This window comes from Mustelus asterias, chromosome 1 (assembly GCF_964213995.1).
Source record: "Mustelus asterias chromosome 1, sMusAst1.hap1.1, whole genome shotgun sequence".
NCBI classification, from domain to species: Eukaryota; Metazoa; Chordata; class Chondrichthyes; order Carcharhiniformes; family Triakidae; genus Mustelus; species Mustelus asterias.
This window is the reverse complement of record NC_135801.1, coordinates 173,116,468-173,140,323: the sequence shown is the minus strand read 5'-3', so window position 1 is coordinate 173,140,323 and position 23,856 is coordinate 173,116,468. Positions and strand designations below refer to the sequence as shown.

The window sequence follows — 23,856 nt, the reverse complement described above, 5'->3', positions numbered from 1 at the left end:
CGACCTGGGAAAAAGCTTCCCACTGTTCACCCTATCTATACCCTTCATAATCTTGTATACCTCTATTAGATCTCCCCTCATTCTCCGTCTTTCCAAGGAGAACAACCCCAGTCTACCCAATCTCTCCTCATAGCTAAGACCCTCCATACCAGGCAACATCCTGGTAAACCTTCTCTGCACTCTCTCCAATGCCTCCACGTCCTCTGGTAGTGCGGCGACCAGAACTGGACGCAGTACTCCAAATGTGGCCTAACCAGCGTTCTATACAGCTGCATCATCAGACTCCAGCTTTTATACTCTATACCCCGTCCTATGAAGGCAAGCATACCATATGCCTTCTTCACCACCTTCTCCACCTGTGTTGCCACCTTCAAGGATTTGTGGACTTGCACACCTAGGTCCCTCTGTGTTTCTATACTCCTGATGACTCTGCCATTTATTGTATAACTCCTCCCTACATTATTTCTTCCAAAATGCATCACTTCGCATTTATCCGGATTAAATTCCATCTGCCACCTCTCCGCCCAATTTTCCAGCCTATCTATATCCTGCTGTATTGCCCGACAATGCTCTTCGCTATCCGCAATTCCAGCCATCTTCGTGTCATCCGCAAACTTGCTGATTACACCAGTTACACCTTCTTCCAAATCATTTATATATATCACAAATAGCAGAGGTCCTAGTACAGAGCCCTGCGGAACACCACTGGTCACAGACCTCCAGCCGGAAAAAGACCCTTCGACCACTACCCTCTGTCTCCTATGGCGAAGCCAGTTCTCCACCCATCGAGTTAGTGGGGAAAAGGCAGGAGAATGGGGATGAGAAAAATATCAGCCTTAATTGAATGGTGGAGCAGACTCGATGGGCCGAGCGGTCTAATTCTACTCCTATGTCTTATGGTCATAAGATAATGAGAGAGAGAGAGAGGGGTGAAATAGAGAGAAAGCAGGATCGTGTGTTAAAATGGCAAGCAATGGGAAGGTCAGGGTCCTGATTGAGCACCTTCGGTCTGTGCGCAAAGCAATCACACAGTATACTTTCGGTCTCTCCGATATAGAGGAGACCACGTTGGGAGCAGCGAATGCAATAGACCAAATGGAAAGAGTTACAAGTGAAACACTGTTAAACCTGAAATGAGTGTTTTGGGCCTTGGATAGTAAGCATGGAAGATGAGGAGAAATATTTTCTGTTGAGGGTCATGAGTCTCTGTCATGAGTCTTCCACAAAAAGCAGTGGAAGCCAAGTCTTTAAATATTTTAAAGTCAGCGGTACACAGATTCTTGATTAACAGGGGAGGGGGGGGGCGTGAAAGGTAGGCAGGGATATGGGGTTTAAGTTGCAAGCAGATCAGCCATGATCTTATTGAATGGTGGAGTAGGATCAAGTAGCCTATTTTTGCTCCTAATTCATTTGTATATAAGGGTGACTTAATTGAGGAGACTGAACAGGGTAGACAGGAAAGACTTGTTTTTCCTGTAGCTGAGCAATCACTTACTGGAGGGCAGAGATGAAAGGTGATTGGTAGATGATTAGAGAGATCACATGGACAAGCCTTTTTACCCGGAGTGCTGAAATTCACTGCCTAAATTGGTGTTTGAGGCTGAAATGCTCAACTCATTTGAAGGGTACCTGGATCTGCATCTGAAGTGCTGTAATCTGCAAGGCTATGGACCGGTTGCTGGAAAATAAGATTCAAATGAGTGGCCAGTTTTTTTTCTTTGTGGCTGCTGGAAACACGATGGGCTGAACTGCTGCTTTCTGCATCAGAACATTTCTTTGGTTCTATGAATTTTGTTTTCCATGTCCGACTTTGTCAAGAGGAGCCTCCCAAGGTATGGAAAATGGTCCACATTTTCCTGGATCCCATTAATTTAAATTGACGGGGTAGTCATATAGTAACCTTGAGTTTTCCATGTGTTCGGTGAAAGGTCCGTTCTCTCAAGCTTTGGAGAAGGAGGTGACAGTGACCTGGAGCTTAAGCATCATCTGCACACTGAACCTCTGAGGTAGGAGTGGTTTTGGATTGAAGGCGTTGTAGATTGAACCGTCTGTTCTGAAGATTATCTCCATGTCTGTGGGTAATTTACTAGAGGCGAGGTGAAGCATTGATTCCAGTCTTCACTGAGACAGGGTTTCTGGTGGTTCCGTTGGTGAGGATCACCGGTTGTATGGAAGTAATTGTGCAGTAAGTAGAGGATGGTGACAAATTTCTGAGGGCAGCTAAAATTGAGATGACTGCACAAAACTTGGTGGATTACTGGCCCAGTGACTGTATCACCAAGCCACTGTCTTCCCATTTTGGTTTGGAGTTTTATCCAAAGAAGATAGAGCACAAGAATAAACAAGTGTAAATGTTGGTTAGTTTTCTTGTCAGACCCCAGAGTGCTGAAGTCTATTTTGACAACCCCTAAAGCCGCCAAGAGCGTGTAGTGTGGATTCACTGGAAATTACACCATGGATGAGAAATTTATAATTATCCAGAAGGACTGGAGAGAGAAAGCAAGATTTTAAAAATAAATTCTGAATGCTTATTTAACGTTAAAACCAAAATGTGTTTCATGTGGATGGGGAAATCAATAATGTAGGTTTATTAATTAAAAATTGAGAATGAACAGAGGCTAGAGGAAATTTCTTTACCCAGAGGATCATTGGAACATGGACTCCTTTGCCACAGTCAGAGATCATTGCATCTTTTAATGGGAAATTAGATAAATAGCTGAAGGAGAAGGAGGAAAGGGCAACTAATAAGAGGAGAACAGATTAACCTTTGATAGCTGTAGCATAACGGTACCATAAACACAATGGGAAGAAGCTGTCTCTTGTATAAATTTTTGTGTTTCAATAGGGATTGCCACTATAATACTGTGTACAATGCATCCTCATAAATTGTCGGCAGTTTTTTTAAAAAAAGGTATTTATTTGGGATGGATTTCCCGGTTTTCTCATCAGTTGACAAATTTCAGATAATTAGGAATAGCTACGATACGGAGTTTAAGAACATAAGAGCAGGGTAGGCCATACAGCCTCTCGAGTCTGCTATTCAGTAAGATTGTGACTAACCTGAAATTAGCCTCCATTTGGTCCCTTTCACCCTTGACTTCTCTGCAGTTCTAAAATCTGACTACTTCAGCCTTGAATATATTCAGTATCCCAGCCTCCAGAGCTGTCTGGAGTAAAGAATTCCAAAGATTCAAGATGCCCTGAAAGAAGCTGTTCCTCCTTGTTTGCAAAAATGGAAGATATTTCCCCAGAAGAAAATGGGCATCAACTGTCATGGGCCTTCGAACTATATTTTTCCCTCCCTGACAGCACTATGGGTGTACCTATACCTTGGGGCCTGCAGTGGTTCAAGAAGGTCTCGAGGGCTGCTAAGGATAGGCAATAAATGCTGGTCTGGCCAGCAATGCCCACACATCCCATCTCAAATAAGGAGACAAAAACTGTACTCTGCGTATGGTCACACCAACTACCCTGTATGGTTGTAGCCAATACCAGTCCATCCCCTTGCAATGAAGGCCAAAATTCCATTTGCCTTATTAATTGCTGGACTTGCATGCCAAACTTTTGTGCTTTTATGTATGAGAACACCCAAATCCCGGTTGGTTTAAAATCCTAACTTCCTAACCCATAGACCGCAATCAGTCAGGACAGGAAACAACACCACCTCCACGATCATCCTCAACACTGGTGTCCCACAAGGCTGTGTCCTCAACCTGTTACTATACTCGTTGTACACCTATGACGGTGTGGCCAAATTTCCCTCCAACTCGATTTTCAAGTTTGCTGATGATACCACCGTAGTGGGATTTCACCAATGATGAGACTGAGTACCGGAAAGAGATAGAGGAACTAGAGGTGCGACGACAATAATCTCTCCCTCAATGTCAAAAAACTGAAGGTGATGGTCATTGAGCTCAAAGTGCAGTGGAGGGCATGCCCCTGACTACATCAATGGAGGCGAAGTAGAAATGGTTGAGAGCTTCAAACTTTTAGGTGTCCAGATCACAACAACCTGTCCTGGTCCTTCAATGCCAACGCTATAGTTAAGAAAGCCAACCAATGCCTCTCCTTTCTCCAGAAGACTAAGGAAATTTGGCATGTCCGCTATGACTCTCCAACTTTTACAGATGCACCATGGAAAGCATTCTTTCTGGTTATATCACAGCTTGGTATGGCTCCTGCTCTGTCCAAGACTGCACAAAACTACAAAGGGTCATGAACAAAGCTCAGTCCATCACTCAAACCAGCCTCCCACACACTGACACTATCTACACTTCCTGCTGCCTCGGCTAAGCAACCAGCATAATTAAGGACATCATGCACCCCGGACATTCTCTCTTCCACCTTCTGTTGGGAAAAAGATACAAAAGTCTGAGGTCAAGTACCAACTAACTCACAGTTTCTTCCCTACTGCCATTAGATTTTTGAATGGACCTGCCTCGCATTAAGTTGATCTTTCTCTACACCCTAGCTATGACTGTAACACTATATTCTGCACTCTTTTTTTCCTTCTCTGTACCTTGCGCTTTGTATAGCGTGCAAGAAACAATACTTTTCACTGTATACCAATACATGTAATCAAAATGGAGTATACACGTGCGTAGTTAAATCTGGAAATTACAGTCTGAGTTACTCTGTTCCTCCACAGGCTATGCTACAAAGCAAAATTGCCAATAGACTGGCAAGTTTAACTTGTTGGTACAGTTGCCCGGTAAGCTTGTCACCGTCAACCATGACTCAATTGGTAATACTCGTCTGACTAGCAAAGTTCCAGATTCAAGACCCTTGCCAGAACTTCACAAAAATCAAGGCTGATACTCCAATACAGTCCTGAGGGAATGTTGTTTGGAGGTGCCAACTTGTGGATGAAACATGAAACAAAAACCCTTTTTTTTTTGCCTCGGGTGTACATAAAAGATCCCATAGCACCATTCTGAAGAAAAACCCTCTACCCTTTGTGTCCTGGCCAATATTCCCAAATCAGTGTTATGTAAAACAGATTTTCTGGTCATGATTGCATTGTTGTTTCTGTGAACATGCTGTGTACAAATTGGCTGCTGTGTTTTGTAAATTACAGCAGTGACTGTACATAGTATTTAATTGGCTGTAAAGCACTTTGAAGTGTTTGGTCGTTTTTTTTTTCAAACAAGTCAGAGGACATTGGAGGAGCACATTCATGAATTCTGTAGCAGTTACATACCAAGGCATTCTTATCCTACCTTGTTATACTTTGACAGAGTTTGGATATAATACCTGCTGGTTATTACCTCCATTAGTGTGTTTGCAAATGGAAGAGCTTTAACTCCTGTAAGTGGAATTTTCCCAGCTGCACCTGCTTCTCTATTTGAAGCCTGCTCTTTGGTCCAATGCATTAGTATTAATTATATAGTAGTTGCAATTTATGGATTAACATTCAGATTATTAACATTAAAGTTAATTGACTGTTTCCTGGATGGCTTCTGACATTCTATTAATTTGCGAGTTTCCCCTTGTGTCACTGTTGTTAATTAGTATTAATGAAGTGGAAATATTTGTTAAAGTAAACGTTTACTGAGGATTGAAGCAACCTTTTAAACCTTGAAAATCATGATTTAGTGCTATTATGGAACTTAAATAAAGCAAATATAAATATTGCTGAATGTATCTTAGCCAGTTACAGGATTGCCTCCACTGAAAAATTCAAGGTTGGAGATAAAATCATAACTTAAACAATGGCTCCCTGCTGCCTTTGGCGGTACCAAAATTTACTTTGAGAATCTGATCATTGCTGAAGGCAATGAAATTGCATTCACCATTTTGGTTTTAGGCATGGCTACGTGACCTCTCCATTGAAAACATAGGGGTCAGTAATGCGATTTTCCCCTTTTCGCACCTGTCTGAATCATTTGTTGATCTATCCTTGGTCAGTTTGGTGGAGTTGTAAACTATGTGGTAGTAACTGGAGTGTAAATATGTAATAGTTTTAATACACTGGGAATACTCGGGTCTGGCAACACCTGTGGGAGGAGAAACAGTTAATGTTGATCGTGATTTTCATCAGTTTCATTTAACCTAAAGAAATGTTTTATTCATGAATATGACCTCTTTCCTCCTTTTCTAACTTTACTAGAAAGCCTTTGCAAAGGTGTAGAGGTGATTTACTACAAAGGTATCCGGGAGGAGTTACAGGGACAGTCAGCATGACTGAGTGGAAAATCCTGTCTCTCGAATTTGATTGGTTTTTTTTTTAAGGTAGATGAGGGCAGTGCAGTCGACGTTGTCTACATGGACTTTAGCACGGCTTTTGACAAGGTATTGCATGGGAGGTTGTTGCATACCATTAAATCTCACGGGATCCAGGGTGAGGTAGCCAAATGGATGCAACATTGGCTTGACGACAAAAGACAGGGTGGTTGTCAAGGGTTGTTTTTTCAAACTGGAGGTCTGTGACCAGTGGTCTGCCTCAGGAATCCGTGCTGGTCCACTGTTATTTATATTAATGATTTGGGTGTGAATTTAGGAGGCATGGTTCGTAAGTTTGCAGATGACACCAAGATTGGTGGCGTAGTGGACAGTGAAGAAGGTTATCTCGGATTGCAATGGGATCTTGATCAATGTGCCAGTGAGCCGATGAATTACAGATCGAGTTTAATTTGGATGAATATGAGATGATGCATTTTGGCAGATAGAATCGGGGCAGGATCTACTTAGTCAATAGGGCTTGGGGTTACAGAACAAAGAGATCCTTGGAGTACAGGTTCATAGCTCCTTGAAAGTGGAGTCACAGGTGGACAGAGTGGTGAAGAAGGCATTCAGCATGCTTGGTTTCATCGGTCAGAACATTGAATACAGGAGTTGGGATGGCTTGTTGAAGTTGTACAAGTCATTGGTAAGGCCACACTTGGAATACTGTGTACAGTTCTGGTCACCCTATTATAGAAAGTATATGATTAAACTAGAAAGAGTGCAGAAAAGATTTACTAAGATGCTACCAGGGCTTGATGGTTTGAGTTATAAGGAGAGGCTGGATAGACTGGGAGTTTTTTCTCTGGAGCGTAGGAGGCTTAGGGGTGATCTTATGGAGGTCTATAAAATAATGAGGGGCACAGTTGAGGTAGATAGTCAACATCTTTTGCCAAAGAAAGGGGTGTCTAAAACTAGAGGGCATAGGCTTAAGGTGAGAGGGGAGAGATACAAAAGGGTCCAGAGGGGCAATTTTTTCACACACAGGGTGGTGAGTGTCTGGAACGAGCTGCCAGAGGTGGTGGTAAAAGCGGGTACAATTTTGTCTTTTAAAAAGCATTTAGACAGTTACATGGGTAAGATAGGTATAGAGGGAATTGGGACCAGCTTTGTGGTTAAAAACTGGGCGGCATGGACAAGTTGGGCCGACGGGCCTGTTTCCATGCTGTAAACCTCTTTGACTATTGGTTTCATCGTAAAAACACCTGGGAAAATGTTACATCTTATTGAATAAGATGTAACTATGTTTTTAGCAACAAAGCAAACCATACGTGCTGCTCTCTGGCCCTGCAAAACCCATTTTATACTCGTGGGATGTCCAATTTCCTCATTCTATACTAAAAGTTAGAATGTTGTGAATTGTTTCAATAAGGGGTGGGCATTTTTAAGACTTGAGAGCAATTTCTACCCTGAGGGTGGTGAATTTCAGATTTCTCTTCCCCAGAGGCTTGAGAAAGCTTGAGCACTGAGCATGGTCAAGACAGGAATCGTGACATCAAGGGATATGAGAAAAAAATGGCTTCAGAAGTAGATAATCAGCCATGATCTGATTGAATGGTGGAGCAGGCTTGATGAGTTGAATGGCTGTCTCCTAAGTTTCTATGCCTCCGCAGCTGTGGTATAGTCTGCCACAACTCTGTTCACATTTGGACAGCTTTCGGAGCAGGTTGTTGGATGTAGATTGGCCTGAAGCCACCTCCATGAGTTGCAAGATCTGAATACAGTTATCTTTCTTCAGCTTGGTAGTTGCAGAGCATCAGCCAGATAGAATCCTGCTGTGCAGAAGGAGGCCATTCGGCCCATCAAGTCTGCACCAACCACAATCCCACCCAGGCCTTATCCCTATAACTCCATGCATTTACCCTAGCTAGTCCCCCTGACACTAAGGGACAATTTTAGCATGGCCAATCCATCCAACCCGCGCATTTTTGGACTGTGGGAGGAAACTGGAGCACCTCGAGGAAACGCACGCAGACATGAAAAGAACATGCAAACTCCACACAGTCACCCAAGATTTGCATCAAACCCAGGTCACTGGCGCTGAGGCAGCAGTGTTAGCCACTGTGCTGTCCATTGGGTGTTTAATTTAGCATTTCATGCTGAAGACTTGAATACTTCTAATCTATCTGGAATGAAATTTATCATAACTGGAGAATTTCATGAACTCAACAGTCAGATTACATAATGCCACCACTTCCCACTCCACATCCCAGCCTTCAGCAGAGTGCAGCTGAAGCAAAATACAACAGCTGATGGAAGCTTCAAATAAAAACATTAAAAGTTGGAAATCATCAGGTTGGGCAGTGTCTTCGGAAAGACCAACTTCAGTTAACATTTAAGATTAAGACCTAGTTTGTCCTGCTGAGCATTTGCAGCATTGACTGTTTTCATTAACACAGGCTAAGTTGGTATTGCATTAAAATCAAAGCAAAATACATCAGATGCTGGAAATCTGAAATAAAAGCAGAAAATGCTTGGAAAACTCAGCAGGCTTGGCAGCATTTTCATTTTCGTGTCATACACTCTACGCTGATGAATCCTTATTTGCCTATTTTGAAGGAGTCTTATGCCGTCAGTAAAGCCGCATGCTCAACTTCAAATCAAAATTCACACTGGTTTTAATCATACATTGCTGAACAAGTACACTTTGCAGATCAATTTTCCATGTGGAGTGATTTTTTTTTTTAGTGAATATATTTTCTCCTTCCTGCAGGCAGTTGAATCAATCCAAGCCGAAGATGAGAGCGCGAAGCTTTGCAAACGTAGAATTGAACACTTGAAAGAACACAGCAGTGACCAAGCAGCAGCAGTTAATATGTGGAAGAAAAAACGCATGGACCGTATGATGGTGGAGCATTTGCTGCGGTGTGGCTATTATAACACTGCTGTTAAATTGACCAAACAGAGTGGAATTGAGGTGAGTGGTGCTTAAGAACAATAATTGTGCTGAAAAAGTTGCAATGAAATAGTTAAAGAACATTGCGTCTTGGAAGTACAGCAGAGAGGGAGAGATTCGCGAGAGGAGTGCTGCGGGTAAGCGCTTTTATTTTTTAACTTACTTTTTCGCGGGTTTTTAAAAAAAATATCTAAACCCGGAAGTGGTCGCGCAGGGAGGTCTGGGAGAGAGAGATTTTTTTTTTCCCCAATAAATTGGAACAGAGAGGAATCCCGATACTCTACACTTGTAGAGTATCCCACCCTCCCTCCTCCTCTAACCTAAAAAAAAAGACCCAGTGAGAGCAGGGCTTTGGAGAAAACAGGAGGAGGAAAGGTAAGTTTAAAATTTTCATTCACTTTTTTTTCCCTGTGTGTTTAAAAGGGCAATTATGAGTGTGAGGCCAGTATGTTGTTCCCAATGTAGGATGTGGGAGGTCCTGGAGGCTCCTAGCCTCCCGGACGACCATATCTGTGCTGGGTGTGTTGAGCTGCGGTTCCTAAGGGACCATGTTAGGGAACTGGAATTGCAGCTCGAGGACCTTTGCCGGGTTAGGGATAGTGAGGAGGTCATTGACAGGAGCTATCGGCAGGTGGTCACACCGGGACCACGGGAGGAGGGTAACTGGGTAACAGTGAGGAAGGAGAAAGCTCGGTTGATGGTGAGCACCCCGGTGGATGTGCCCCTTAATAATAAGTACTCCTGTCTGAGTACTACTGGGGAGGACAGCCCACCTGGGGGAAGCAGCGGTGGCAGTGTCTCTGGAGCTGAGCCTGGCCCAGTAGTGCAAAAGGGTAAGGAAAGGAGGGTAGTGCTAATTGGGGACTCTACGGTGAGGGGGTCAGATAGGCGTTTTTGCGGACACAGACGGGACTCTCGGATGGTGGTTTGTCTCCCTGGTGCAGGGGTCCGGGATGTCTCTGGTCGAGTCCCAGAAATCCTGAAGGGGGAGGGAGAGGAGCCGAAGGTCGTGATGCATATAGGTACTGCTGACATAGGTAGGAAGAGGGAAGGGGTCATGAAAAGAGAATATAGGGAGTTAGGTAGACAGCTGAGAAAGAGGAATGCAAAGGTAGTAATCTCGGGATTGCTGCCTGTGCCGCGGGAGAGTGAGAACAGGAATCGGTGGAGAATGAATGCGTGGCTGAGGGACTGGAGCAAGGGACAAGGATTTGGGTACTTGGATCATTGGGACCTCTTTAGGGGCAGGTGTGACCTGTTTAAAAAAGACGGGTGGCACTTGAATCCCAGGGGGACCAATATCCTGGCGGGAAGGTTGGCTAAGGCTACTGGAGAGACTTTAAACTAGAAAGGTTGGGGGGAGGGAATCGAAATGAGGGGACTGAGAGCGAGGAGGTTAGCTCGCAAATAGATAAGGAATGTAGACAGGGTAAGAGGGAGGTTAGACGAGTGATGGAGAAGGGAAGTGCTCAGGCTGAAGGTCTGAGATGTGTCTATTTTAATGCCAGGAATGTAGTGAATAAAGTGGATGAGCTTAGAGCGTGGATTGCTGCTTCGAATTGTGATGTGGTGGCCATTACGGAGACTTGGATGTCTCAGGGACAGGACTGGGTGCTTCAGGTGCCGGGTTTTAGATGTTTCAGGAAGGACAGGGAGGGAGGCAAGAGAGGGGGGGGAGTGGCACTGTTGATCAGGGATAGTGTCACGGCTGTAGAGAAGGTGGACGCCGTGGAGGGATTGACTACGGAGTCTCTGTGGGTGGAGGTTAGGAACAGGAAGGGGTCGGTAACGTTGCTGGGTGTTTTCTATAGGCCGCCCAATAGTAACAGAGATGTTGAGGAGCAGATGGGGAAACAGATCCTGGAGAGATGTAGGAATAACAGAGTTGTCGTGATGGGAGATTTTAATTTCCCAAACATAGATTGGAATATCCCTAGGGCTAGGGGTTTGGATGGAGAGGAGTTTGTTAGGTGTGTCCAGGAGAGTTTCCTGACACAGTATGTGGATAAGCCTACTAGAGGAGAGGCTGTACTTGATCTGGTGCAGGCTAATGAACCTGGACAGGTGGAGGATCTCTCGGTGGGTGAGCATCTTGGGGATAGCGATCATAATTCTATCTCCTTCACGATAGCATTGGAAAGAGATAGGATCAGGCAGGCTAGGAAAGTGTTTCTCTGGAGTAAAGGGAAATACAGTGTCATCAGGGAGGAAATTAGACGGGTAAATTGGAAGGAGGCATTCTTGGGGAAAAGTACCGAAGGAAAGTGGAGGATTTTCAAGGAATGTTTGTCTGGAGCTCTGCATGACAACGTTCCGATGAGACAGGGGGGTGTTGGTAGGGTACGGGAACCGTGGTGCACGAAGGTTGTGATGAACCTGGTGAATAAGAAAAGAGAGGCGTACAGAAGGTTCAGAGAGCTAGGAGGTGTTAAGGATTTAGAGGAGTATACGGGATGTAGGAAGGAGCTTAAGAAGGAAATTAGGAGAGCGAGAAGGGGTCATGAGAAGGCCTTGGCGGGTAAGATTAAGGAGAATCCCAAGGCTTTCTACAAATATGTCAAGAGTAAAAGGATGAGATGTGAAGGCATAGGACCCTTAAAAGGTGAAGGGGGAAAAGTTTGTGCGGAACCGTTAGAAATGGCGGAGGTGCTTAATGAATACTTTACCTCGGTATTCACGGTGGAAAGGGATCTGGGTGGTTGTACTGCTGGTTTGCGGTGGACAGAAAGGATCGAGCATGTGGACATAAAGAAAGAGGATGTGTTGGAACTATTGAATGGCATCAAGGTTGGTAAGTCGCCGGGACCGAATGGGATGTACCCCAGGTTACTGTGGGAGGCGAGGGAGGAGATTGCGGAGCCTTTGGCGATGATCTTTGCATCGTCGATGGAGACGGGAGAGGTTCCGGAGGATTGGAGGATTGCAGATGTGGTCCCTATATTCAAGAAAGGGAACAGGGACAGCCCGGGAAATTACCGACCGGTGAGTCTAACCTCAGTGGTTGGTAAGTTGATGGAGAGGATCCTGAGAGACAGGATTTATGATCATCTAGAGAAGTTTAGTATGATCAAAAGTAGTCAGCACGGCTTTGTCAAGGGCAGGTCGTGCCTTACGAGCCTGGTTGAGTTCTTTGAAAATGTGACCAAACACATTGACGAAGGAAGAGCGGTGGATGTGGTCTATATGGACTTCAGCAAGGCGTTCGATAAGGTCCCCCATGCAAGACTTCTTGAGAAAGTGAGAGGGCATGGGATCCAAGGGGCTGTTGCCTTGTGGATCCAGAACTGGCTTGCCTGCAGAAGGCAGAGAGTGGCTGTGGAGGGGTCTTTCTCTGCATGGAGGTCAGTGACCAGTGGAGTGCCCCAGGGATCTGTTCTGGGACCCTTGCTGTTTGTCATTTTCATAAATGACCTGGATGAGGAAGTGGGGGGATGGGTTGGTAAGTTTGCTGACGACACCAAGGTAGGTGGTGTTGTGGATAGTTTGGAGGGATGTCAGAAGTTGCAGCGAGACATAGATAGAATGCAAGACTGGGCGGAGAAGTGGCAGATGGACTTCAACCCGGATAAGTGTGTGGTGATCCATTTTGGCAGATCCAATGGGATGAAGCAGCAGTATAATATGAAGGGTGCCATTCTTAGCAGTGTAGAGGATCAGAAGGACCTTGGGGTCCGGGTCCATAGGACTCTTAAATCGTCCTCGCAGGTGGAGGATGCGGTCAAGAAGGCGTACGGCGTACTAGCCTTCATTAATCGAGGGATTGAGTTTAGGAGTCGGGAGATAATGCTGCAGCTTTATAGGACCCTGGTTAGACCCCACTTGGAGTACTGCGCGCAGTTCTGGTCACCTCATTACAGGAAAGATGTTGAAGCCATTGAAAGGGTGCAGAGGAGATTTACAAGGATGTTGCCTGGATTGGGGGGCATGCCTTATGAGGATAGGTTGAGGGAGCTTGGTCTCTTCTCCCTGGAGAGACGAAGGATGAGAGGTGACCTGATAGAGGTTTACAAGATGTTGAGAGGTCTGGATAGGGTAGACTCTCAGAGGCTATTTCCAAGGGCTGAAATGGTTGCTACGAGAGGACACAGGTTTAAGGTGCTGGGGGGTAGGTACAGAGGAGATGTCAGGGGTAAGTTTTTCACTCAGAGGGTGGTGGGTGAGTGGAATCGGCTGACGTCGGTGGTGGTGGAGGCAAACTCGTTGGGGTCTTTTAAGAGACTTCTGGATGAGTACATGGGATTTAATGGGATTGAGGGCTATAGATAGGCCTAGAGGTAGGGATATGATCAGCGCAACTTGTGGGCCGAAGGGCCTGTTTGTGCTGTGGCTTTCTATGTTCTATAACATGGAGATCCTTGTGGTAAACAACCCTTTTACCTTGCTACATAATTACATATTTGGCTCTGTTTTGTTGAATTTGAGGCTAGTTGATGATTTTGTACTATTACTTAGCCTAATATTCTACTTGTGATACAAGTTATGACTGTCAAGAGTCTTGGTCCAAATGTAACAAGTTAGTAGTATTGCAAAAAATACCGCATCCTAATTGTTTTTAAATGAAAAAACGGTCTGGGACGCATGTTAAATTTTGTCTTTTGGCTGAAGGATTCTATAGTTCGAGAATAATTAAGGGAATATGTCAAATTATTTTATTATCAGTAATGTATTTGCTCTAAAGTGCATTGTAAGTCTTCATGCAGCCACAGATTGTGTCTGAATTTTGGTTCTCGTTGGATTTGGTTTAGAAACGTAGAAACATAGAAAACTACAGCACAAAACAGGCCCTTCGGCCCCACAAGTTGTGCCGAACATATCCCTACCTTTTAGGCCTACCTATAACCCTCCATCCTATTAACTCCCATGTACTCATCCAGGAGTCTCTTAAAAGACCCTATTGAGTTTGCCTCCACCACCACTGACAGCAGCCGATTCCACTCGCCCACCACCCTCTGTGTGAAAAACTTCCCCCTAACATTTCCCCTGTACCTACCCCCCAGCACCTTAAACCTGTGTCCTCTCGTAGCAGCCATTTCCACCCTGGGAAAAAGCCTCTGAGAGTCCACCCGATCTATGCCTCTCAACATCTTATATACCTCTATTAGGTCTCCCCTCATCCTACGTCTCTCCAAGGAGAAAAGACTGAGCTCCCTCAGCCTATCCTCATAAGGCTTGCCACTCAATCCAGGCAACATCCTTGTAAATCTCCTCTGCACCCTTTCAATCTTTTCCACATCCTTCCTGTAATGAGGTGACCAGAACTGAGCACAGTACTCCAAGTGGGGTCTGACGAGGGTCTTATATAGCTGCATCATTATCCCCAGACTCCTAAACTCAATCCCTCGATTGATGAAGGCCAGCACACCATACGCCGTCTTAACCACCTCCTCCACCTGTGGGGCCGATTTTTAGAGTCCTATGGACCCGGACCCCAAGGTCCTTCTGATCCTCTACCGTACTAAGAGTCTTTCCCTTAATATTGTACTCCTTCATCCCATTTGACCTGCCAAAATGGACCACTACGCATTTATCTGGGTTGAAGTCCATCTGCCACTTCTCCGCCCAGTCTTGCATCCTATCTATGTCCCTCTGTAACTTCTGACATCCCTCCAGACTATCCACAACCCCACCAACCTTCGTGTCGTCGGCAAACTTACCAACCCATCCCTCCGCTTCCTCATCCAGGCCATTTATGAAAATGACAAACAGCAAGGGTCCCAGAACAGATCCCTGGGGCACACCACTGGTGACCGACCTCCATTTAGAAAAAGACCCATCTATACCCTCTCTCTGCCTCCTTTGGGCAAGCCAGTTCTGGATCCACAGAGCAGCAGCCCCTTGGATCCCATGCCCTCTCACTTTTTCTAGAAGCCTTGAATGGGGAATCTTATCGAACGCCTTGCTAAAATCCATATAAACCACATCTACCGCTTTCCCTTCGTCAATGTGTTTAGTCACATTTTCGAAGAACTGCACCAGGCTCATAAGGCACGATCTGCCTTTGACAAAGCCATGCTGAATATTCTTGAGCATACTAAACCTCTCTAAATGCTCATAATTCTTGTCCCTCAGGATCTTCTCCATCAGCTTACCAACCACTGAGGTTAGACTCACCGGTCGGTAATTTCCTGGGCTATCCCTATTCCCCTTCTTGAAAATAGGAACCACATCCACAATCCTCCGGCACCTCTCCCGTCTCCATCGACGACGCAAAGATCATCGCCAGAGGCTCTGCAATCTCTTCCCTCGCCTCCCACAGTAACCTGAGGTACATCCCATCCGGACCCGGCGACTTATCTATCTTGATGCCATTCAAAGATCCCAGCACAACCTCTTTGTTAAAGTTTACATACTCAATCTTTTCAGTCCACCACAAGCCCACAGTACATCCATCCATGTCCTTCTCCTCTGTGAAAACCGAGGCAAAATATTCATTAAGCACCTCTGCCATTTCTACTGGTTCCGTACTGATTTTCCCGCCTTCACCTTTTATCGGCCCTATTCCTTCACGTCTCATCCTTTTACTCTTCACACATTTATGGAGCGCCTTAGGGTTTTCCTTAATTCTACTTGCCAAGGCCTTCTCGTGACCCCTTCTGGCTCTCCTAATTTCCTCCTTTAGTCCCTTCCTACAAGCCGTATACTCATCTAGATCCCTATCTTCGCCAAGCTCTCTGAACCTTTTGTACGGTTTCCTTTTCTTCTCAACTAGGTCCCGCACAGCTTTCGTGCGCCACGGTTCCTTTAACCTACCAACTCCTCCCTGTCTGCTCGGAACATTGTCCTGTAGAACCCTAGACAGACGTTCCTTGAAAAACTGCCACCTCTCTTCAGTAGATTTCCCCGAGAATACCTCCTTCCAATTTAGTCCTCTAATTTGCTGCCTTATGCCTTCATATTTCCCCTTACTCCATATACACGCTTTCCTAGCTTGCCTGATCCTCTCTTTTTCCAATGCAAGCATAAAGGAGATAGAGTTATGGCCAGTACATTTTTCTTTTTTTGGGTCTCTTGACTAATTACCTGTTCAAATTTGGGCATGACACTGAATAATGTAAAATAAAAACAAAATACTGCAGATGCGAGAGATTTGAAACAAAAACAAAATAATGGTCTGGCAACATCGGTGAAGAGAGAAGCCGAGTTAACATTTCAAATCCAATATGACTGATGAGTAAAATGTTTTTCGAACTTAAAAGAAAAGTCAGATGTCTGCAGAATTGCCGCTTTACAATATATTCAATTACTTCTTATCCTGCATATATAATTAACTATTCTGAAGATTGATATATAGTTTTGAGATTAAAAGTTCTCCAAACCATTGTATTTAGTGCTAACTGTTCAATGATTCACTTTGATTGTTATATATTTAAGTAGTTGCATGATTGCTTTAAGACCAGGTCACATGGTGTAATGGTGATGTCATTGGGGTGTTTTGGAGGCTCTGTTTTTAGTTTATTTGTACTCTGTGCAGAGAACATCTCTTAACTTTTTTTGTGTGCAAACCACATCTTTTCGTTTCTTGTTTGAAATCCACAATTCCTAACATAGGACATTGCAGATGGAGTCCAAGTTTACAGTGATGCTTCCATACCTGTTGAAGCACAAGAAGAAAGGTCATCATACTATATTGCTCATTCGAGGAAGAATCCCTGATTGCTTTTAAAGCACTTTTTTCTTAAATCGGTGCATGTGCTCAAAAATGAGCTGTATAAGTAAGCAGAAATGATTAAGCTTGTTGCATTTCTACAGGCCCTATTGTTGGAATTGTCATGTATCAAGTTAAACGTAGTATTAAATAGTATAACGAAAGTCTAAAGAATACAAAATTGAACTGGGAAGTTTCAAACCAGCACTTGTTTTTCTTTAAAGCCCACGTTAGTAAATAGCTTCGAACTACATTGCAAAAAATTTTTTTTTAAATGTAATGAATTTTGGATGGCACGCAACTAAAACTAGACAGAATAAGGGACATGAATTGCGCCAAGAGACTATTATTAACCTGAAGTATTATAACTGTTTCTCTTTTCACAGATAACCAGCTATTTCCAGCATTTCTGTTTTTAATTAAAACAAAATCAATCTCTTCATTCTTTAATGACAGATCTAGTTACATGCTGAAACCATTTTGAACTATGTTTCAAAAACCCAGTCTGCCAAACTAAGAACTTGTTCCCATATCTCTTGATGTCATTCGGATCCAGAAATCTATCAATTTATGTCTTGAACATGCTCAGTGATTCAACTACCATAGCCCTCTGGGCTAGGGAGTTCCAAAGGTTCAGTACCCTTTTAAATGAAGAAATTCATCCTGTCTTAAATAGCCCGACCCTGATTTATGGGAGGCATGGTGGGCACAGTGGTTAGCACTGCTGCCTCACAGCGCCAGGGACCTGGGTTCAATTCCGGCCTTAGGTGACTGTCTGTGTAGAGTTTGCATGTTGTTCCCATGTCTGTGTAGAGTTTGCATGTTGTTCCCATGTCTGTGTAGAGTTTGCATGTTGTTCCCATGTCTGTGTAGAGTTTGCATGTTGTTCCCATGTCTGTGTAGAGTTTGTATGTTGTTCCCATTTCTTCCTGGTGCTCCGGTTTCCTCCTCCAGTTCAAAGATGTGCAGGCTAGGTGGATTAACCGTGCTAAATGCATGGGGTTACCGGGAATAGGGTGGAGGGCCTGGGTGGGATGCTCTTTCCGGGAGTTGGTGCAGACTCAGAGGGCTGAATGGCACTTCTGTTTCTATAGGGATTCCGTGGTTCTAACCTGAAACTGTGTCCCCTGGTTCTTGACTGACTGACTTGCCAGGGGACACCAGTACTTTGTAAATTTCAATGAGATCATCTCATTATTCAAATCTCTTCTATGTAACACTGCCTTTCTGTTTTTCCTTCCAAAGTGGATAACTTATTCATGTTCTTGCCCACTAATTTAGCCTGTCCAAATCCCCTTAAAGCCATCTCATAATTTCATTCCCATCTCGTTTTGTCAGCAAATTTGGAAATATATTACATTTAGTTGCCAGATCCAATTCATTTACAGACTCTGACACATGTCTTTGACAGCAGGAGCCTTTGGAAGTCAACAGGGGTCCTGATTTATAAGACAGTTGTGATGACCACCCTCCCCTTTCGCAAAATCTGGACTGTCTATTGATGCCACATTAAGATCCTTGAGAGCTTCCATCAGCGGTGCTTGCATTGAATCCTGGGGATCAAATGGGTGGACCGCCAGTCCAATGCTAGCATCCTCCATTAAGCTGCATCTACCAACATCAAAGCCCCGTTCCTGCAGAACCACCTCTGATGGATGGGCCTTTGCATCTGGATTCCTGGAAACTGCCTCCCTCGCCAGGTTCTCGTCCCCAGCTTTCCATTGGCCAACGCTCTAAAGGGCAGCCAAAGGAAAATATATAAGGATGCACTTGAGACCATCATGAAGCACAGAGGCAGTGAGACCACTGACTGGGAGGAGAAGGCTGAGGAATGATCGGCAGGGCTCCATCTGGTCCGTCAAAGCACAAGCCGCTTCGAGGATCAGTGACTTGATAGTGAAGCAGAATGGTGGCGGCAGAGCGAGGAGGGGGAAGCCAACCCAAGGCTGTGAATTCCACTCCCCCACACAACAATATGCCTCATTGTGGAAGAACTTGTGGATCCAGATTAGATTACGAACAGCATTGATCCATGCGGTACCCCATTAGTAACAGTCTGCCATCCTGAGAATGACCAGTTTATTCCCATTTTGTTTGCAACATTTGTTTCCAACACTGAAATACTTTTGTTCCTTGGCACTGTATCCTCTTGAAAGGCAATAGTATAATAACCTTCCCATGAGGGATCAAGAGGGGAGCAGTACTTGAGAGTACCCAGGCTCTGCCTTGATGTTGCTAAATACAAATCAATAGTTACATTCTTCAAGTGACCCACTTTGAATACAGTGGCCAACTGAAAAACAAAGCTAAAGAGAACGTACGAGAATAAATTGGGGAAACATAAAGGGAACTCAAAATATATGCTATTTAAATAGTAAGATTGTGATTTAAGCAAGAAGCCCATTTGGAACAAAAAGTGGACCTTCTGTGGAATCCTTTGAATAGAAAATTTGCATGTGGAGGCAGACTGCATCACACTGGTGCCCCACAAGGCTGTGTTCTCAGCCCCCTACTATACTCCTTAAACACCTATAACTGTGTGGCCAAATACCCCTCCAATTTGATCTTCAGGTTTGCTGACGACACCACCGTAGTGGGTTGGATCTCAAACAATGACGAGACACAGTACAGGAATGAGATAGAGAACCTGGTGAACGGGCACAGCAACAATAATCTCTCAATGCCAACAAAATGCTGTGAGAAACTCGAGTCGAAAATCCATCAGAATAGCTCCGGATTCCGGATGTCTCAGATTCCTGCATGGAGCACAGTGTGTCTGCGAGTGTGTGTGTGTGAGAGATTCGTGCCTTAGATCTGAAGACACATTCTGTTCGATTGAAAACGAGTTTATTGCATGTCGACACTATAGTTAAGAAAGCCCACCAACGCCTCTACTTTCTCAGAAGACGAAGGAAATTTGGCATATCAGCTATGACTCTCCAACTTTTACAGATGCACCCATAGAAAGCATTCATTCTGGTTGTATCACAGCTTGGTATGGCTCCTGCACTGCCCTAGACCGCAAGGAACTACAAAAGGTCATGAATGTAGCCCAATCCATCACGCAAACCAGCCTCCCATCCATCGACTCTGTCTACACTTCCCGCTGCCTCGGCAAAGCAGCCAGCATAATTAAGGACCCCATGCACCCCAACCTTCCTTCAGGAAAAAGATACAAAAGTCTGAGGTCACGTACCAACCAACACAAGAACAGCTTCTTCCCTGCTGCTGTCCGACTTTTGAATGGACTTGCCTTGCATTAAGTTGATCTTTCTCTACACCCTAGCTATGAGGGTAACAATACATTCTGCACTCTCTCGTTTCCTTCTCTATGAACGGTATGTTTTGTCTGTATAGCGCGCAAGAAACAATACTTTTCACTATGTTAATACATGTGACTATCAAATCAAGTAAGGTACAAAATGAGTTCTTTGGTACTTTTCTATTCTTTTGTGAAGACAGATGCAGCATCATGGTGCTAATTGAGAAGTATGTGAATTGTAAAATTGCTGGACTGGGGGTACACGAATACAGGGGTGATGGTATGAGTTAGGATGTAGGGAGCAGAGTTTAGGATAATTTTAAGTTTATGGAGCAAAGAATGTGGGAGTCTGAGCTGGACTGTGGAATAGTCAAATCTAGAGGTAATGAGGCATGACTGAGTGTTTCAGCAGCATAAGAGATGAGGCAAGGATGAAATTGAGGTAGAAATAGGTGGTTTTGGTCATGACTTGATTGTGGTTGGAAGCTCCTCTCTGGTCATACATGACACCAAGTTTGTGAATAGTCTGGTTCAGCATCAAGGTAGTTACCTAAGGAAGAGGAATGGAGTTGGTCGCAAGGGAACAGCGTTTGTGGCTGAAATTGAAGCTAGTGTTTACTCCAGCAAGATTTGGCCCATTATGCTCACCTTATTGGTGCACCACTACAATATTCAACTTGGCTACAATTTTCCTAAAAGAGGTGTTTTGCATAATTAAACATAGAATCTTGTGTGAAAAAGCAATTTATCCCTTTCCTCTCCCTAACCCATCATGACCAGCATTGTTTCTACACACTTCTGCTCCCTCTTGTATTTTTTTCTGGTTCTATGTGTCTGAAATGAAATTATTTTAATTAAAGCAAAATGCTACGCAAGCACGAGATCTGAAATAAAAACAGTGCTGGGAAATACTCAGCCGGTCTGGCAGAATCTGTGCAGAGAGAAACTGAATTTCAAATTAGCTCCTCTTTGGAACAAATTATCTCATTATCTGCCATGAGTAAAATTTTAACCTACTCCAGTAATTTTCAGATTGGAATCTGTGGGCTTCTAGGAATCGGTGAGGGGCTTCCAAACAACAATACAAGGTCAAAATATGATTTTGAGATCTCTGTTGGTGTGCATGGAATAGTTAGTTCAATAACATTTCCAACATTGATAAACTATCAATAGCACTGTTTCTGAGTTGCTGACATTTAAATACAGGGTGTGAAGGGGCCCTCCACATAGTTTTAAACAAATGTTGTATAATAAATGAATTCAAACTGAAATAATAATGTGGCTCTTCCACTTTTGAATTGTAGCTCCAGTTCCACAATTATATTTTGTATGTGTACAGTTTGTACAATACAACCACATTTACAAGAGATGTGCACTGCATTAAATAGTCATATACACCAAAAGCTAACTTGAAAATTTGTATGACTTTTGGTAAGATATTTATTCTCTGATCTAGATCGATGTCACTGTCACGATTGCCCATTAATAGTGGGTGATTTGAGTTAAAAGCAAGGGTTGGATGTCAAATAAACATGTTCAAAATGTAATGACGTTAAGCGATCTGAGATGCTTCAGATGCCGGAAAAAAAGCTCCCTTTCTCTTCGATAACGATGAATCTTGACATCAATTGTCGAGGAGTATTCCCCGTTGCAGTCATCTAAATTTCCCAGTTCCCAGAATAACCATCCTTATGGACACTAATGCTGTTTTTAGTCTCGCAATTTAATGTCAATTATACTGGCAGTGATGTGACATAAATTTAAAATTAATAAATTAAGTTTATGCATTTTAAAGTGATATCTGTGATCATTTGCAGCAGACTTTCATAGCAGAGATCTATTGCTCATTAACATTCCCTTTACTCTAGTGAAGCAGCTTCAAAAACTCTGCATATCTAATTAATAACATGAGCCATTTTACCACCACTGAAATTTTGTGTTTGTGGCCAAGTGCCCACTTTGCATTTCATCATGAAAAGAGATCACTGACTACCATGAAGTATCAAAGCAGTGTTCCTTAATGAAGTCGTCCTGAGATGCTGCATGTCACTGAAATTTGGTGGTATCTTTTACAACATCGCTTTAAAATCACCATCATCTCCTAGATCTGGTTAACGTAGGCCAGTGTGATTATACGTTTTAGGGTCATTAAAGATGTAGATATGTTTTTAGCCCCTGGTCAAGGCTGAACTGGAATTGTGGTCCTACGATTGAAAGAGCGCACCTTTATCCTCTGTAGCACCTGTTTCAGCCAGCTAACTGATGAATAGGGTTCCCATAATACTAAAAGGAGGTCTTTCACCCACTTGGCATTGTTCATGCACCAACATTTTTGAAAGATCCTTTTTCCTGTTGTTCACTCTTGTTTTCTCCAGTTTTTCTGCCCCGCCCCCATTGATTTATCTCACGGCTTCTGCCTTTTGATTTGATTATTGTCACATGGTATTAGTATACAGTGAAAAGTATTGTTTCTTGTGCGCTATACAGACAAAGCATACCGTTCATAGAGATGGAAAGGAGAGGGTGCAGAGTGAAGTGTTACAATCATAGCTAGGGTGTTGAGAAAGATCAACTTAATGCAAGGTAAGTCCATTCAAAAGTCTGACAGCAGCAGGGAAGAAGCTGTTCTTGAATCGATTGGTACGTGACCTCAGGCTTTTGTGTCTTTTTCCTGAAGGAAGCAGGTGGAAGAGAGAATGTCTGGGGTGCATGGGTCCTTAATTATGCTGGCTGCTTTGCCAAGGCAGCGGGAAGTGTAGACAGTGTCAATAGATGGGAAGCTGGTTTGTGTGATGGATTGGGCTACATTCACGACCTTTTGTAGTTCCTAGCAGTCTTGGGCAGAGCAGGAGCCATGCCAAGCTGTGATACAATCAGAAAGAATGCTTTCGATGGTGCATCTGTAAACGTTGGAGAGTTGTAGCTGACGAGCCAAATTTTCTTAGTTTTCTGAGAAAGTAGAGGCATTGGTGGGCTTTCTTAACTATAGCATTGGCATTGAAGGACCAGGACAGGTTGTTGGTGATCTGGACACCTAAAAATCTGAAGCACTCGACTATTTCTACTTCGTTCCCATTGATGTAGACGGGCATGTTCTCCACTATGCTTCCTGAAGTTGATGACTATCTCCTTCGTTTTGTTGACATTGAGGGAGAGATTATTGTTGTCGCACCAGTTCACCAGATTCTCTATCTCATTCCTGTACTCCGTCTTGTCATTGTTTGAGATCTGACCCACTATGGTGGTGTCATCAGCAAACTTGAAAATCAAGTTGGAGGGGAATTTGGCCACATAGTCATAGGTGTATAAGGAGTATATTAAGGGGCTGAGGACACAGCCTTGTGGGACACCAGTGTTGAGGATGATCATGGAGGAAGTGTTGTTGCCTATCCTTGCTGATTGCGATCCGTGGGTTAGGAAGTCTAGGTTACAGAGGGAGGAGCTGAGTCCCAGGCCACGGAGTTTGGAGATGCATTTTGTAGGAATAATGGTGTTGAAGTATTCGCTGAAGTACAGAAGAATGAGGGGAGATTTGATTGAGATATATAAAATATTCAACAGGATTGATGAAGTAAAAGTTAATTGAGATAAATTATAACAAAATGTTCCCCCTTCTAGAACAGTCTAGGACAAGAAGTCATAGTTGTAGAGTAAGAGAGGAGGTTCAAGACCGAGACAAGGAGAAGCTACTTGTCACAGGGTTGTCAATCTATTGAACTCGCTGCCCCAGAGTGCAGTGGACGCAGAATCAATCAATGGATTCAAGCAAGAGATAGATAAGTATTTGATCTAAGTGAGATTAAGGGCTGTGGGGAAAAGGCAGGGAAGTGG

At 43.8% G+C, this 23,856-nt stretch overlaps 1 protein-coding gene across 1 annotated transcript in view; it reads left to right on the top strand.

Moving 5' to 3' along the window:
- maea (macrophage erythroblast attacher, E3 ubiquitin ligase) overlaps positions 1-23,856 on the top strand; it is a 133,215-nt gene that overhangs the window by 38,988 nt on the left and 70,371 nt on the right. Inside the window, exon 3 of the mRNA XM_078223199.1 lies at positions 8,936-9,139. Coding sequence (XP_078079325.1) covers positions 8,936-9,139 — 204 coding nt within the window. The remainder of the gene's footprint in view (positions 1-8,935; positions 9,140-23,856) is intronic.